Source organism: Falco biarmicus, chromosome 6 (assembly GCF_023638135.1).
Source record: "Falco biarmicus isolate bFalBia1 chromosome 6, bFalBia1.pri, whole genome shotgun sequence".
Classification (NCBI taxonomy): Eukaryota; Metazoa; Chordata; class Aves; order Falconiformes; family Falconidae; genus Falco; species Falco biarmicus.
The window spans coordinates 22,231,237-22,247,028 of NC_079293.1; the positions used below are offsets into that span (position 1 = coordinate 22,231,237).

At 37.8% G+C, this 15,792-nt stretch overlaps 1 protein-coding gene across 4 annotated transcripts in view; it reads right to left on the reverse strand.

Moving 5' to 3' along the window:
* Window positions 1-1,695: 1,695 nt before the first annotated feature.
* The window catches only part of ARHGEF10 (Rho guanine nucleotide exchange factor 10), a 117,139-nt gene continuing 103,042 nt past the window's right edge, over window positions 1,696-15,792 (reverse strand). For all 4 annotated transcript variants that reach the window (XM_056343945.1, XM_056343946.1, XM_056343943.1 and 1 more), the window contains 3 exons: window positions 14,566-14,740; window positions 7,675-7,797; window positions 1,696-5,681 (listed from right to left, as the gene is read on the reverse strand). In XM_056343945.1, coding sequence (XP_056199920.1) covers window positions 5,167-5,681; window positions 7,675-7,797; window positions 14,566-14,740 — 813 coding nt within the window. In that variant the 3' untranslated portion in view covers window positions 1,696-5,166. The remainder of the gene's footprint in view (window positions 5,682-7,674; window positions 7,798-14,565; window positions 14,741-15,792) is intronic.

The following is a 15,792-nucleotide window of genomic DNA, read 5'->3' on the forward strand; positions in this document are numbered from 1 at the left end:
CAGCTATAAAACCCCAAAACTGGAAAGGTGAAGGAAGTAAACCAGAACTTTGAGCTGTGATGTGGTGCAAGCAGCTGATGAACCATCGCAGACCAACAATGTGGCTTCTCATATCAACCACCAATACCTGCCTGGCAGGTGTCAAGTCTCTGCTAGTACATATTTCTGTCTCCTAACTGTAAGAGACTGCTCTCAAGTTCTAGCCTGCTTGGCAACCATCCCATATGAACTAGGTTGTATGGATACATGTTAGGCTACATCAGTATCAAGAAACCAGAGGCAGAGAGCTTGTTCGGCAAGTGGCACCACAGAGATTACATCCATGTAGTTAATCAGTCCCCAGAATACCCCACATAAGTGGCCTTGTCAATGCTGCCTGATGAAAGCAGCCCAGGCCAGGCTCAGTCCTAAAGAACCAGCTACTAACTATAACCACAGGTCAGTGCTCATGTTGTTGCCCTGGTCCTGGCCAGTTCACTAGCACAGATGGTTTCAACAGCCACACATTAAGGAGGCGGCGGTTCAAAGAGCTAATCATGGGCTTAGAAAACAGTAATGGCTTTAATCTGTGTGCTTTTACAGAGTCATCATGTGGCTTCAAGTCACGCAAACACTTCCAACTCAGTTTCTTCCTAGCTACAGATGATATTAATCTGCCGCTTTAACGGGACTATTATTATGTGAAGTATTATTACTATAAAGATATGTAAAGCAATCTAAAAATACTGTATCAACTCCATGGAATCGCTCATTGCAATACAGATTAACTCTCACAGAACCCTCCATTATAGTTGCACCTTTTAAACCACAGATTTTTCTCACACCCAAATGCATTTTACAAAACCAAATTTGTCTTTTTGCAGTCAGGAAATTAAATAGGACAGAAAAGAGAGGAACAGTGAAGTTTAAGCACCAAACCACAGTTCAGGAAACCCTTCACAATGTTCACTCCTCTCTCACAGGGGCAGTAAGTGATTTTCAGCCCTCAGCCTCCCACCCATGAGTTGTAAATTCCCATTGGGACAGAATCTGTCTTCAGGTGTGTGAATGTACAGTATCCTGCACTCATGCAATATGATGTTTTACAGAACCATGTATTAAAGAGATGTGGTATAAAAACAGGAGCAAAAAGGCACGCTTTGCTAGCAACCAAACAGATCTCAATAACTCTTCTTTATTCATAATAGTGCAGGTACACACAGAAGGGCTATTGCCCGAGTCTGATGAATACAGTATTTAAATACAATCATGGGATTCTGTATATATCCTTTAGAGCAGATTAATTAGAACAAATTGCCAGTTAGCAACTGAAAATTAATTTCCTCTGTTAATGCTATTGCTTTGCAATACTCATTTTGAATATTAATGCTTCTCATTTTTATGCATCATGCATGCTGCCCAAGTGCTGATGCATACTTCATGTAGACAGCATAATAAAAATTCTACTGCTTAGACTTATTTGGGTCCATTGACACAGGGGTCAAACTTATTATGAGATACTGCATCATTTTCAGAAATGGTATTTACTGGCATTTTAAATTGGAGAAACTATAAAACTAAAAAAATACTTCTTTGTCACATATCCTATTTTCCTTTTTGTAAGTCCATTAATATATATATATGTATTATTCATTATACACGTCACAAATTATAGCCTTTTAGTTAAAATGGCAACCAAGAAACATACTACTGATGTTATTTTTTATCAATATTTTTTATTAAAATTTTTTCTCAGTTTATACTTTGAACATAAATACACAAGTTTTATGGCTCATGTTATACAAGACACTACTATGTGTTAGAAAACATATCTAGAAGACATCGTAGTGGTTACACCAGCTCCCCTCAATATTTTCTGTAACTTTATTAATCTACAAAAGCAGTATCAGAAAGCAAAATCCAACCTACCTAGCAGCACAGTCTACAGAAGCTGTGAAGACTATTTGCCAGCTGTAAGAGAAACTTTGGTTCCTGCCTGTTTTCATAGTAAGGTAATACCAGTTAGCTGCATATCAGAAAACAAACATTGCACCTTGTGCTCAGTTAGTTACTAAAAATCTAGTTCATGACAATGTATATTTTTAAAGACAAACATGCACCTTCTCTTTTGCTTTACAGCTTCGTAAGATAAATAGATACATATTTTCAAAATAGGATAATGTATATGAGAGACCCAGTTCTGCTCTTGCTGAACTTACTGGCAAAACTCCAGTGTACTTTCAGAAAAGCAGGTTTGTACTTTGTTTCTACTATTTTGTTGATAAAATCAAAGAAAATTACATTTCAGCTGGAAGATGGAATGAATTTAACTTTAAACTCATGCATTACTGCTAGCAGATCCTGTAATAACGCCATGCATCGATTTCCAGTTGAATGTGTAGTGGACTCTTCTCACTGCTCCTAGTGAAAAAGATCTATGAGAGACTGGACATGATCATCCAGCCCTGAAGGCACAGATGTGGCATCCCATGCCCAAGAAGCATGCAGAATAAAACCTGTGGTCTTTTTACTGCAGTGTAGCAAAGGGATGCTAGATTATATATGCTTTATACACAGAAGAATCTTTGTAACTTGTTTTTCAATATACAACATTAAAATGTACAATGTAGCACTTCCACACAGTGGGCAAAAAGCAGCTCCCAGGGCCATAGCTATGGAAGAGTATAGAAAATGCAACTGGCCTTGATCCCTCAAGCCAGACAAGTCCAGGCAGTAGGGCAGGGAGAAGAGGAAAAGTTTGGGAGAATGTGGCCAGCTGCCTGGCTTAGAGGCACTCTGCTTTGCCTTTTTTTTTTTTTTTTTTCTTTTTTCCTTTACCACCAGGACTCATGCCAACACTAAGCCCACACCAGCGCTGACAACACCCAATTAAAATTGTAAGATATCCAGCAAAAGACACAGAATAAAAGCACAAAACAGCAATGAAGACCCTAAGCCTACAGTCCTGCCTGTAACAAGTGTCCTTTCTGACCTATTGGAGTCTGTGCTATTACGGCTGAAGAATCCTGTTCTGATCAGGATGTAGGCTGCAGGCAAAACCTCTAGAAGGGATTGGGGTGCCTAATTGATTTTTGAAATGCCTATGTTGGTGCCACCTAGCAGGCAAAGACTGACCAGACTGGCATTCCCTCTGTTCCATGTACTTTGTGGCAGAGAAGACCTGACATTACGCCTGTGCTCTGTCAAATTTGGTAAGTCATCAGCCCACCCCCCAGTTTTGGAGTCACCTTGATAGAGTTTTGCCTTTTAGAGCAAACAGACTGAAAATTTAAGAGAAATCTGCTGCAAAATAAAGAAAATAAATTTCAGCGACATTTAAAAAAGAAAACCACACAACAAACCCTACTGCTGTTTTGAGGAAAAAAAAAATCTTTTATCTTACATAGAACAAAACAATTCAGTCTCTAGTACTGTTTACCTTGAAATATTATGTGCTGGGAAACAGTGTAGTTATGGTTGCTGTTGATTTAAACTAGGAAGATTGAAACAAACCATGATGGAATCAAAGAGTTTGTATTAGAAGTGGCAGAAAAAATTTCAGGGCAAACCACCTCCTTCCTGAGATAATAATGGCACCAAAGTAGCCAGAAGTTTTACTTGATCCTAGTCAATGTATACATCTGACAAACACAGTGTTCAGATATATTTAATTTTTATTTTACTGAACTGAGGGACAGCATCAGACTTCTTAACATACTCAACTGAAACTTAATCATCCTAATTTATCTGTATCTTTCAGTCCATTGACAAGGGAAAACGATGTTCCCAGTGACTCCATTCAACATGTTTTCTGTATTAAACATAGAAGGATGTGTCTCATCACCATTTTTGGCAATGTCTTTCTGAGCTCAAGACTTTGTCTTGTATTTCCCATGTGCAGAGACTAGCGCAAAAGACAATTTCAGTAGGAATCCCAAATTCAAAGTTTCCTTTGGAAATACATTGATTCATTAAGAAACGATGATTAGGTCACTGTTTAAATTCAGGCTTCTAACACTACCAAAGCAACCACTTGCCTGACAGTGCGAATGAAGCTGTGCACGCTATTTTCATAACATCCACTTACATGACCATGCTTTGCTGAAACTCTGGGTGAAAAGAGGTGACTGCCACTCAGGTATGACCATATCTCTGTTGTTGCTGCTGTGCTGTGACATTATTTGATAGGTGTTTGCCTGAGGACATAGGGCAAAGCAATTGGCATGGGACCTATACCCATAGTGATTACCTGCACTTCTTATAGATATTCAAAAGTTAGTATAATTCTTCCCAATTAAGGATTCAATTAATAATGTAATTACTAATTTACTAGATGCACATACCTCCTTAAAAATGGCATAGTCCATGTCCAGTTTTGATACTGAGTTGCCAGGGGCAGAATGCGCTAGCAGCACTACAACACACAGCTGTCCTGTATCTGTATTTTCTATTTGCCCTAAGCCATAGCATCCTTAGAACTTTATCTGTATAACGAAAGCAAGTCACAGACACATTGCACCTACCAAGAAAATTAATGTGCTTTTTGTACTGCAACTTTTTTAATAACACTGAGCATTAGAAATAATAATAATAAAAATCTATTTCCTATGTTGAGATAAACAATCAATTAATATAACTGCTTTTGTCCAGACCAAACTCTGGCTTGTGGAATGATGTTACAAACTATTATAGTCATTACCAAATTAATAATAGCTTGCATTAGACTATTTATTGTTTAAAAATTTGCTAATTTGTTAAGATCTACAGTCCATGCAATATGTCATTTTGGAAAAAGAAACAACAGCTGATTTACATAAGCACAAACCAGCATTAGAAATGGCATGTGTTCCTTGCCTTCCCTAAGTGCTATAGGACATAATTCTGGTATTTATAAATGTGAATATAAATAAGGTAGAGATTCTAAAACTGTTTAAAAGTGTCTAGCAGATCTTTTTTGTTCTATATATCAAGGAAACTACCAACAGCTAAATGTCTTCCAATATCCTAGCACTGCAGAATATTCTAAGTATGTGAAGACTGTCTTGCAACCCTTAATCCTGTGATTAAAGCGTACTGAAACTGCTCCCAGGTGTATAAAGTCTATCCATTTGGGTCCTAAGATGGCATTTGCGGTAAAAGGATATCAGACTTTTTTTAATAGCAGAAACTGTCTTGGATTTAGTTCAGTTAGATATTTAATAGTGGGATTTGCCAGACCATCACTGAAGACACTAGTTCATCTTGTCGCTGCTGCTTGGTCTTCTTGTTCAGTCTTCTGTGTCCTTGGCCACCAGAAATGACCAACACTGAACTTGCTTTCATTTTCTTGGATCTCTGTCTTTTACTTTTAAATGAGATATTTTGATCCTTCAAAAGCTCGTAAATGTTACTGTCCTCAGGCCTGTGTTCTAGGGAACTTGATCCATGAGATAAGGTAAGGGATCCAGAAGATGAGGACAGGTCACTTCTTTGTGCAATGGATCCTGCTGAACCTCCCAGCCAAACTGCAGCATCATGGGTGTTACCAAGAGAAGAGCCTGGCCTTTCATTGTGCAAAATATTCTTTTGGTCATCGTCTTTAGGTTCTGAGCCAGGAGGCAGGCTGTTCCTCAATTTGTTTCTGTTCTTCTTGTTTACAGAAGTAGCCATTACAAGAAACTTGACTGGACCATTGTGTGCGTGATAGGACACCATTCCTCTTCCTGGAGGCAGAAGAAAAAGACAATTAAAGAACACTACTTATTTAACCAAAGTGTTCCACTGTAATTAGTCCATGAAATTTGCTCAGAAAAGTTTAACTCTTAAAACTCTATTACATGCATCCAGTCTTTCACCTTGTGTGTACACAATTTACAGAAAAAGTGTACAAAAAAGAATCTATTGTACCACGAATGATTTAGGACTGCACTAATAAATAAGATGAAACATAGGATTATGAATTTTAGTTGACTGACTTCTGTGCCCTGTTCTCACAACAGCGTGAGTACAGAAATGCTGCTAACTTCTTTTTGTTGGCATTGACACAAATGTAACACTGAGTTTTCTCCAGTAATCCACAAACAAAATACGTGGTTTTCAGTTAATCCTATTGCACCTTTGTACCTCTCCAGAACAGCAGAAGAACATCTGTTTCATTGTAACAGACCCCTTCACACTGTACAGCAGGAGCTAAAACTCATCCTCCAGAACAGTTGTCTAGTTACCATGGCAGATTCATAAGGAAATGACTGAACAATATTTTTTCTTCCTTTTTTTTTTTTTTAAAAAAGTATCTAAACAGTGGGATGTTGGCAGTACAAGAAGAATTACACAATGCAAATCATCAGAATGTGTGAAAAACAAATTGCATATGGCCAAATTCAGAAGCTATAACAATATCAGTATATGTGTGTTCCACAACAAAAAAGACTTAAAAATCTAGGATTCTACAAAATCATCTGCAATATGGAAAAGAACTAGGCTAATCAAGGGGGGAAACCCACAACCCTACAAATCACACTATCCATCCCTAACGCATTCCAGGTTAGAAGAAAACATACTCTGCTTTTAGAGAAAGTGTAATGACATAAAGATGAGTTACCACTTTGGAAGCACAACTGGAAAAAGTCACATTTTTTTCAGTTCAAATGCCAAATATGGTATCAGAGACTATAAAAATAGATCTCTAAATGTAATGTTGCTAGATCTGTGAAATCTGACAAAACTTGACCAAAACCAAATGCAAGAATATAGAGATGATATAAACCACAATAATCAAGACAGAAAATGGAAGAATAAAATGAGATATATTTTGATTCTGCCGCTATGCATTTGTGTTACCTTGTATTGCATTTATTTTCACCTAACACAGGTTCCACGTTTTTAAGAAACATTTATCCTGTGCCATACTGGATTACTGCTATATTTTGCTGAACACAGGATTTCGTTTTCATTTTGTGAAGTTACATAAGCTTTATTTTTTTTTTTCCCCCTGAAGGAAGTTGCAAACAGCATGCCTCAAAATCTGCCAGCTTCCCTCCACAGAGCAGAAGCTCAAGAAGAATTCTGAACTCAAAACTTTGGGGCAACCCCCCTACTTAAACACACTTTTAAAATCTTCCCTCTGCTCATAGCTTAAACATTTGCAGAGAGATACAGCAGCATTTATGCATTTGTATTTCAAATAGGGTAATATGAAAATAACTCAATAAATACATCTCTCCAAAATGCAAAAATCTTGGTTGTTGTCAAAAAAATGAAATATATACTCTTGTATATTCCAAGTCTCCTGTTTGGGAAGAAAGGACACAACACAAATTTACTGAATAGCCAGTCAGACAACATACTGAACTTTCAGTTTCTACATCCCTAAACTTACTGCATCTATTTTCCCCAAATCTGGAAGAAAGATTGCTTGCATTCTCTTCTCATCCCCATATATCTGACTGTACTCTGAGAGGATTAATGCCTATCCTATTCTTATGCCCTAAAGAAAAGCAGTTGTCCTGGCTTAAACAACTGAGACAAAACTAGACAATGTCTGGTTATACTGTAAAGCTCAGGAAGAACTACAAATATAATTTCATCGCAAAGCTCTTTTATTATATCTAAACAATACACATAATTTGGCAGGTCCACTTAAGCTACTGACAGAAGATAAATGAAATCTTCACTATAACACCAATGTAGTTGATCCGTTTGAGGAATTTCACTCACCAGTTACTTTGGGAATCCCCTGCAGGCGTGGCACTGGTAATGCTACTATTATACCCAGGTTTGTTCCAACCAGCAATAAACCATGGCACACCAGGAGGCTAGTCACAGAAACACGCTGCTGCCCTGCAAGGTTTAGGAAGTGCTCCATTACTTGAGTGATGATTTTTACCTAGATTAAAGTAACTTCAGGTAAACACAATCAGCTGTACTGTCTCATTCTGCAAAGCACTCATCACAAAGGCAAATATTTTGCTGGACTGTGGTATTAAACTTTACATACATGACAATTTAAATCCTGTTAAACTTCTCAAACATTCTGTCCTAAATATCTAAACAACAGTATCTAAAAGCAGACATGGATTATCTTTATAAATAGACTGTGATTGTATATTCTCAACAATAAACCTGAAAGGCATTTAACTTCACAGTACTCAATAATATATTGCCATAACACATTAAACTCAAGACTCAAACCTGTTTGTGATTACTTTTTTCTCCTAGTTTTTATTCTGTGAAATTGTATATGAAGTGCTGTGTCCCCCTGTTTGAGTTTGGGTGTCATCCCCCCCTGCTCCCCCCCCCCCCTCCCCCCCCCGTACAAGAATGACATTGGCACATTGAAAGTTCAAGGGAAGGCAACCAAGACTTATCAGGAGAGTGACGCACATAGCGTACAAAGAGAGGTTAACAAGCGCTGTCTGCACCTATCTCAGGAGGGCGCATAGAAGACAGTCACACTCTATTCAGAAGTGCTCAGTGACAGGATAAGACACAACATCAAATTTGGAACATGGGAAATTTGGATTTTAAGTAGGGAAAGGCTTCTTCATCGTAAGTGTGGTCAAACACTGCAATGGGTTGCTCAGTGAGGTTGTGAAATCTCCATCCTGTCCAAAGATATTAAAAATTTGGCTGGACAAGTCCTTGAACAACCATGTCTAATCAGGCATGCTGCAAGAAGGATGGGCAAGATAACTTCCAGAGTAATTTCCAACTAAATTTTTTCTGTGATTTTCTACAACATTATTTATGGGATTGCTATTTTTCTAATAAAAACAAAGTAGTTTTTGCTTGCAATGCTTACTAATTATGTTTGATTCAGTTCAGATGGATTTTCAAAATGGCCTTGACAAGTTTCCCAAATGGAAACTATGGCCTGCCCAGACTTTTGCCATGGCCCAAGTTTGTGTGGAAGAGCATTTAAACTCTGCCGGAATCTTCCAGGTTCAAAATCTACATGTTCTTGAATTAATCATGCAACAGAACAGTCATTCCCATCTTCATCACAGCTCTCAAGTTGTTAATCACTTCATTGCTAAGTAGGGAATTTGGTTTCCATGCCTCTTGTAACTTGGATGAACCTGCATGTTCCACACTTTGGAAAAGGACCTTAATTATGATGTATCACAAATGAATGCATTTTCCATCTTGTCTGTTGAAGCTCAGCCAATTTACATCCACAAATACATGAATCACAGACCCAGTGCGAAAGCAGAGAAGGAGCAGCTTGACTGTAGCCCAGAGCACTCAAGTGGAAAGCAGGAGGTGGACCACAGTTTAAGTCTTTCCTCACAGAACTTGACAAAAACAAAGTATTAACCCAGCAATGGTGTGTTGTAAAAGGCACGCGCGTAGGGCCAGATCTGGAATCCCAGCTCTGTCTACCCAAAACCACATTCTAAAATACCCTAAAGGCCCAATGATTAGGTCACTCTTAGCAGGTGTAACAAGCATGACTAAGTTGAAGAAGTTCTATCTACTTATGCAGATCCTTCAGAGACACCTATGTTGTTTTCCATACTGCCATCATCCCTCCTCAGCTAAATAAGCATGGATGGTCTATGCCTATAGAGAAATTCCAAGCCTTCTGGAACTTGGAGTTTACTTTTTTGATTTTTTGTTGTTGTTTGGTTTGTTTTAGTGGGTGTTTTTGGTGGACTTTTTTGCTTGTTTTGGAGTTGGGTTGGGGGAGGGAGGTTGTTGGTTGTTGGGGTGGTTGTGGTTTGTTTTTTTTGGGGGGGAAGGGGAAATGTATTAATGGGATTATTTTATTTTCCAAAACAAAGCACATAAAGGCACTCCTTCAGCACAAAAGAATTTCACATAGTGATGACCAAACAACTCTGTGTATTGGAGTTTTCAAAAACCAGTATTTGAATTCTGTGATTTCGAGCTCAAGTTTGCTCAAGTTACATATGACAAGCGAGTCCCCTCCCACAGCCAGTGCCACAGCAAGTGCAAGGTAACTGTAGGTCAGCTTAACCTCACTCCATTTCACTTACAGCTTCTTTCACACACTACAAACAGAAATGCTTCAGTACAATTTTTAAACTCACAATTATCAAAACCTCCAATTGTACTGTTGCCTCTCAAACACCTTGCAGAAGAAAGTGCTCACATTTTTAAACAAGAGATCTTTAACACTTTTTAAAGCATTTAAAATGTAAAATAATATGCATGATTTCATATTCCAAACCTGAAGCAACTTCTAACCAGTAATTTTCACCAGGGAACACTGGTAACACGCATTACAGTTTCCATAGGTGAAAACAACAAATTATCAGCCAGCAACTTAGAATCTTCAACACTGAGCACAACCTTAAGTATAAACCATCTACAGTAACATCAAAAGAAAACCACTTGCTTTGAAATCTTGGAAAAGCAGGAAACATCTGCTTCTGAAAATATACTTTGAAATAGCATATAACAATTAAAAAGAAAAAATATAGATTAAAAACTTATTAAAATACCAATTTGAAATATTAATTTGTCATCTGCTAGCCAAGGTTTGAAATAATACTTTTCTTTGTTATTTTGTGCCTTTTTATTTTGATATATTTCAAATTCAAAGAAAAGGAAAAGAAAGTAAAACCAATTTTTCAGAATGCATTATGCAGTAGCACAGAAATAAACTAGTTAAGAAGGGAAAATGATAACCATAAATGCCAAAACCAATCAAATACTCCTGTCTTTAAATGACAACGTTTAGATCACTGTCCCAATGCAGACAGAACCTGTAAAATGATCTGACCAAGATCTTGACTTTACAAAGAACTGAAGCCAAAAATTAAGCATCTTCTGCTCTATGTTCATGTTTCTCAGGTCTGAATTACAACCATCACCAGACCCAGGTAAATCCCCATGTGTTCCCACATAGATCTTCTGAAGTCAACCCTAGGTAGGTACAAGGGCAGACCGGTACATATCCTCTTACATGACGCCATGCTGTTCTTAATACATAAAAAGTAACCCCACTGTACAGATCTACTGGACTGACCTAATCCCCAAACTTTTTATCATTTCCTAGCAGTAAAATCATAAACCAGCTGCATTTTATGGTGTGGCTCTTGGTGGAGTGGGGACAAAGGAAGGCTGTAAGCCTCAAAGTATAGTTTGTTTTCCACAGAGAGGAAATTACACTTTTTTTTCTTTGCTCTTCTCATCTGTTTCCAGGAAACACACATGCCATTAGAGGATATAGGGGTATAAACAGAATAGAGCAACTTAAGCAGAAATCACCTCTTTGTTAAGCAGGTAACCTGTCATCATCCACATGAACAATGAAATTACATGTATCGGGGTCAGAGTAATCTCTTTAAAAGGACAAACTCTTTTAGAGTTTTAGAGCTGAAAGGAAAAACTTGTTTAAGAATGTTCTTGAATAATAAATTATTGAATGTGACTGAAAAACAAGTGGACTGTCTATTCATATACAGTAAGATTTTATTTTTTCTTTTTTTGGTGAAAGCTGTGATAAAGGCCGATGAAAAGCTGCCTTTGTTGACATTACAACTACAGATCACAAACAGTGAGCATAAACTTGCTCTACAAATGAAGTACTTAGCACTAGTGAAGTGTGCATATTTGTCTTCACATGTTAATAGATTTTTTTCCCCCTGCTGCTCAATGCGCCCTCTGTTCAGCTAACCTCTGTTCCGAGCTGTGCTTAGGCCACTTAAAAGCGATCCAGCTGTACTGTGGTATACTAGATAGCAACATAGTTACCTGAACCTATAACAATGGTGATGCTCTTCCTCTCAACCATTCACTTGTTTTCACATGGCATTTGTGCTTTTTTGGTGTTTGCTTATAGAACTCAAGCTTGTTATACATTATTAGGAAGTATCGCTGCTGACATATGAAATAAAGGTACTGTGGACCATTCTGGACTAAACCTCCATCCCACAGTTGCCTCCATGACCCTGGTTTAATTTCCAGTCCTGCATTTCTACGCACAAACTTCCCATAACTCCAGAAAGCAAAAGCCCTCCCAACACCATCCTTCATAAGCAGACTGCCACAGATTTCAAAAGTTATGTCCAGCAGATAGAAGATTCTGCCAGACACATTCTGCTTTTGTACATTACTAAACTTTGCCAAATCTAAGGACAATCAGCTCCTGTGTCATTTCCCTTACACTTCATTCTTCTGTGATTCTGTTCTGCTTGCTGTACTGCAGGGATGTCTTCCTCAAAGCAAAGGAGGCGCATCCTTTACAACAAGGAGAGCAGGTACTGATATTTAAAGCCGTCTTCTCCTAAGAACAAAATTGGGAAAATTTAATGCTATAAGAACTGGTTACTAAGATTATGAGAGCCTCTTCCTCAGCTCCATCTTAATTAGTTACTACAGCTATCCTTTAAATACAGCACTGTAACTCACAGTAACTATTCCTGACAGCGACAGTAAAGTTTTCTTCTACTTCTACTGTATAACAACAAAATAAGTTCATTAACTTCATGGAGTAGCATTCCGCTCATTTACATTGCTTTAAACAAAGACAAAGATGGCATCTCCAGGTAGCCAGCCTATCAGGCCAATACTGCATACTGTTTTTTCTCCTAAAATCTTGGCAGAAGAGTCCAGCTTCTTTGAAGTTATATCAGATCCTTGCCTTTTTAATCTCTCTTTATAAGACTTTTAGCAATATTTTTACACAAATATCTTCCCTCTCGTTTCAATACCAGTTGAATTTTTACTTGTCTGTTATTTTTATATACTGAAGTGCTCCTATTCCTGTTCAGAAAACAAACACAGCTGTTCTCTTTAACACTAAAAGTCCTAAAAATCCTCAGTAAAGGCATATACATATTTTGTAAATACACAGCTATTTCACTCCTTTTCTGTTTCACTCTGTTTTTTTCTTTTTTAATCTCAGTATATACTACACAGAGCTTGACTTATTCTTTGGTTGCTTTTACTTCTAAAAGGTCCTCACTGCTGCTTTATTATGTAAACCTCCTACTCCTCTGTCTTTTAGCCTTTGTTGTTGCAGCATTATTGGAATCATATAAACAGGCCCAAGAGCTGTTGCTAAATAATTGAAATTCATTTAATTTTTAGAATGGATTCTCCCTTGGAACATTTGCTGCAATAATGTTCTACTCCTGAAATAAATTTCCACTTCCATTCACCGGCGTGCTTTTTGTGAAAACACTGAGAAAAAAAGAACTAAAATGGGTAAGAATGACAACAAGGAGATATAATTAGCTAGAACTCTTTTACAAAAAAAATAATTATGTTACATCAGTTTTATTACCATGGCAATGAACACTAAAGCTAAATTTTGGAAGATTTATATATATTTTCTGCATATAAAAGGGAGGCCGTTACTTCCCCTTTTCCCCACTGCTATAAACAGCAGCACATATTAAAAGTTAATCTTCTTTTTACAACTGGTCTTGATTTATTTGTGTAACTATGATGAATTCAATTAAATGACCTATTTAAAGGCAGGCCGTTTTTGCTGCTGTTCAGTGTTGGAGCTACAGTCAAACATCACATGTTAAAAATGCCCTGTCTAGAACGTGATATAAATGGAGACAATTTAAAATAGACTTTTATTGCAAAGCTAATACCATCTGAAAGAAAACATGATAAGAAGACTGAGACTGACGTGAAACATGTTTGATGCAAGATTTATACCTAAGTCTTGTAAGAATATGAACATAACATCAGTGCAGGAAGAACTGGTTTCTGCTAGAAACCAAGCAATAAAGCTGGTGCACACATTGCCCATGAAAACTGCAGAAGCTCAGACTACTGCAGTCTATAAACAGGGAGAGACAGAAATAATTGTTGGCCCCTTGTGGACACCTCATGCTCAGCCATGCCAGTATCCCTTTTCTGTCTGCCTCTTCTCCTAGCACTGCCACAGCTCCCATCTGAGGTACTTGCTGATGCGGAGGTCCTAACCACTCACTCACAAAACTGATACAGGCCAATGACAACTGTCTGTGACAGTGATGATTTGCAGATGATTGAAGACCTGTCTTAAAACACTTAAAGATCTGTTAAACGCTATCCTAACAACCACAGGTTCCTTCTTTATTTATAATACTAACTTTTTTATAAGACTAACCTTCTAATTTGACAAATTAAAACTCCCATTAGCAAAACACTGGTCATACTCTGAAATGGCAATGTGTGAGTTTCAGCTGAGTCCACTGGGACGACTGTTGTAACTAAAATTAAGCAAGCGTTTTTTGGTCTGGATCCTAGACTAAGTGACTCCATCACGTACTTTGATACTAAGTTCCAGAGCAAATCCTAAACTCTGCAAAGCAAACGCACTTTCATAGCAGACTGCATTGTCCTACTGCTTCACAGTCACACACACACGCAAAAGGCTAAATAGAAGAATCCACCTGCTTATCTATATAATTACATTTATAAACTCTAAGGAGGAGAGCTGCTACTCAACCAGTTTGCTACACAGGATGTTCTTCTGGGCAGGCAACAGACTGTGATTAACTAAAGCAAATAGTTATAAGACAGTTATCAGACTCAAAGTCCAAGACAGATCTGATTCTGGCCTAATCTGTAACACTCTGGAGAACGATAGTGACAAAGACAAAAGAGAAATATTATTATATGATGTGATTCAGCTACCTGGTAACATGTTGTGAACAGGTGTGGCAATGTTAATATCCTGGAGGTGTTTCAGTGTCTCAGTGTGGAACAGGCGAAGTGTAGATCCAGACGTGAAGGCAATCCAGATTCCCACTCCAGCAACTGCCATGTGGGAGATTACCATCCCTTCCTCTTGATGGGCTTCAAAATGACTCTGTAAGAAAAACAAGGACTCTGGGGAGATGCAACCAAACATCATCCAACCTTCCTAATAAGCTCTTCACTGGAGGCACTGCATCTGTCCTCCATGTGAAGGACAAAGCTAGCTTTTACTTTCCTCTTCTTCCTTTGCTCAGGATATGTGCCTCTGCATACGATGTTTTGATTTTCCTGGGTTTGGTTTTTTGGGGGTTTTTTTTGTTGGTTTTTTTTTTGTAATACACCATCATTAGTATGGAAGGACTCTCAGCTCTTGAGCCAAAGTTCTACCTGATGACAGAGTCACAGTAACTTACATATTGTGTTTATTAAAAATATTGCATGGCAGGGGTTGATAACATGCTGATAACATGAGCAGGGACTCATAACAGCTCAGACTTAAAAGGATTTTGTATTTCTTTATTCATACTCCTTTGAGAAAACTACCACAGGTGAGGTTCCTGGGGGTGAGCAGATTTTTTCCTATTATGTTGCTTTTATCTACAGCAGAATTCCTCTTTAAATGATAAAAAAATATTTTTCTTCTGTTCTGCTAGGAGATATTTTCAGAATAAGGGTAACAGTCAAGGAAAAAATCATCTTTAGAAAGTAGGGCGTTTATGAACATAAATACACAAGTATTTGCTCAACTACACACACAGCAATGTAAACCTTAATACTGTGGCTTGTTTTTCCATGTAGACACTTCTGAATTTCACAAACATTAGCTCTTTTGTTTTGCTGTCCTTCAAAATATTGACGCTTCCCATTAGAAAGGCCAAAATCCTCCTTCTGAAGATGAGTAATACAAGACATTGAGGACAGACCTTTTTCCTTCATCTAAGCCTTCACAGTCACAACTTCTGCAAGGCTCCAGGAAGGCCAGAACCTCTCTACAGGCCCCTGTTAACATGCGAGATAAAGCTGTAGTAAAGTTCTTTAATCATTAACAAGAAGTAGGGATATTTTTTTTCCAGTTATGTCCTCAAGTTAAACACAGCCTTTTAATGTTGTGCCAGCTATTATTAAATACAGAGAGCTATTCTGATATACAGAAAAATTCCTTGC